Genomic DNA, 1297 nt, shown 5'->3' on the forward strand with positions numbered 1-1297 from the left:
CCAACAGATCATGAATATTTGTGTATGTGTGCTTTTCAACCCCAGTTTCCTGCTGCAGCTTCTGTCTGTGTGGTCACACTTGATCTACATGTTAAAACACACATTTACAGATTATTTATTCCGGTTTTTCGCCTCCAAGGACTGAGGTGTTGATTCCTCTCTTCCCCGGTGGACTCTCCTTCATTACATACTCATTCACACACACACACACACACCGCCCAGTCTCCCCACAACCTCTCCCTTCGGGGCAGGGGTTATGCAGTGTCATGCAGGTTAGGTCTCTCTCTGGGGGTTCGCCTGGAGGCAAACCTGAGAGAAAAGAAGGAGTGGAGTGAGTGAAAAAGAAAAGAAAAAAGAAAGATACTTGGATTAGATTTTTGTATTTTGAATAGAATCAAGGGAATGAAAGAAAGATCTCGAGAATGAGTGTGAGTTCAGGCAGGGTTCTGGGGGGGTGTTGTGTGAGGAGGGAGAGGGGTGGGGGAGGAGAGGAGGGGTAGGGGTGGAGTCGGGGGCTCTGCTATTTGTAGATCCTTGTGATGGATGACTGGTGTGTGTGTGTGTGTATGTAAGAGAGAGAGAGAGAGAAAGAGACTGGCTTTTTTTCCTTTCCCTATTCCCTCTCTCCTCAGGCAAGCAGAGCAGAGCGGGACTGAGTAAGAGGAGGACAGAGACGCAGACGTGTGCAGACCAGAGCACAGCAACTCCACAAAGACAAGAGAGGAGAAGAGTTTGCAAGGAGATAATAAGAGAAAGAAAACAGCTTTTTTTTACATCAGCAAACTGTGGTGGATATCATACCTACATCAAAAGAAATCTAGAGGAACAAAAAGGATTTGCTTTGCTTCACAGCTAAGAGGAAAATATTAGCATTTGTTATAGTTTTGTTTTTTATTCATATTCACCACAAATATTGAATTATTCTACAGGACTTGTGAGGTGTAGCAGGTCTCTTGGTTTTTGCAGAGAAGCACAGAGACAAAGGTGGACAGAAAGAGAAGTAGGGGTTTGTTGAAGAGAAGCTGGCTGCAGTGGTGGTGAATATGCCCGTTAGAGGTAGCTGTTTTGGGGCAGGCATGGGCAGGCTGGCCGGGCAGCCACTCTGGATGTGGGTGGTGATGCTCTCTGCTCTGCTCATGGGCAATGCTAGTGCCTGCCCAGCCCTGTGTACCTGCAGTGGCACCACAGTAGACTGCCATGGACTGGGTCTCAGAACCATGCCAAGGAATATTCCCCGCAACACTGAACGACTGTGAGTACCATCTGTACTCTAGCTCCTTGTGTGTGTGTGTGTGTG

General features: G+C 47.3%; 1 protein-coding gene across 1 annotated transcript in view; it reads left to right on the forward strand.

Moving 5' to 3' along the window:
* Window positions 1-633: 633 nt before the first annotated feature.
* The window catches only part of LOC118329863 (slit homolog 2 protein-like), a gene marked incomplete at its 3' end in the record, with an annotated part of 15481 nt that continues 14817 nt past the window's right edge, over window positions 634-1297 (forward strand). Inside the window, 1 exon segment of the mRNA XM_035664190.1 lies at window positions 634-1252. Coding sequence (XP_035520083.1) covers window positions 1044-1252 — 209 coding nt within the window.

The sequence above is a fragment of the Morone saxatilis genome, unplaced genomic scaffold (assembly GCF_004916995.1).
Source record: "Morone saxatilis isolate NCDOM2014 unplaced genomic scaffold, NCSU_SB_2.0 Contig19, whole genome shotgun sequence".
Taxonomy (NCBI): domain Eukaryota; kingdom Metazoa; phylum Chordata; class Actinopteri; family Moronidae; genus Morone; species Morone saxatilis.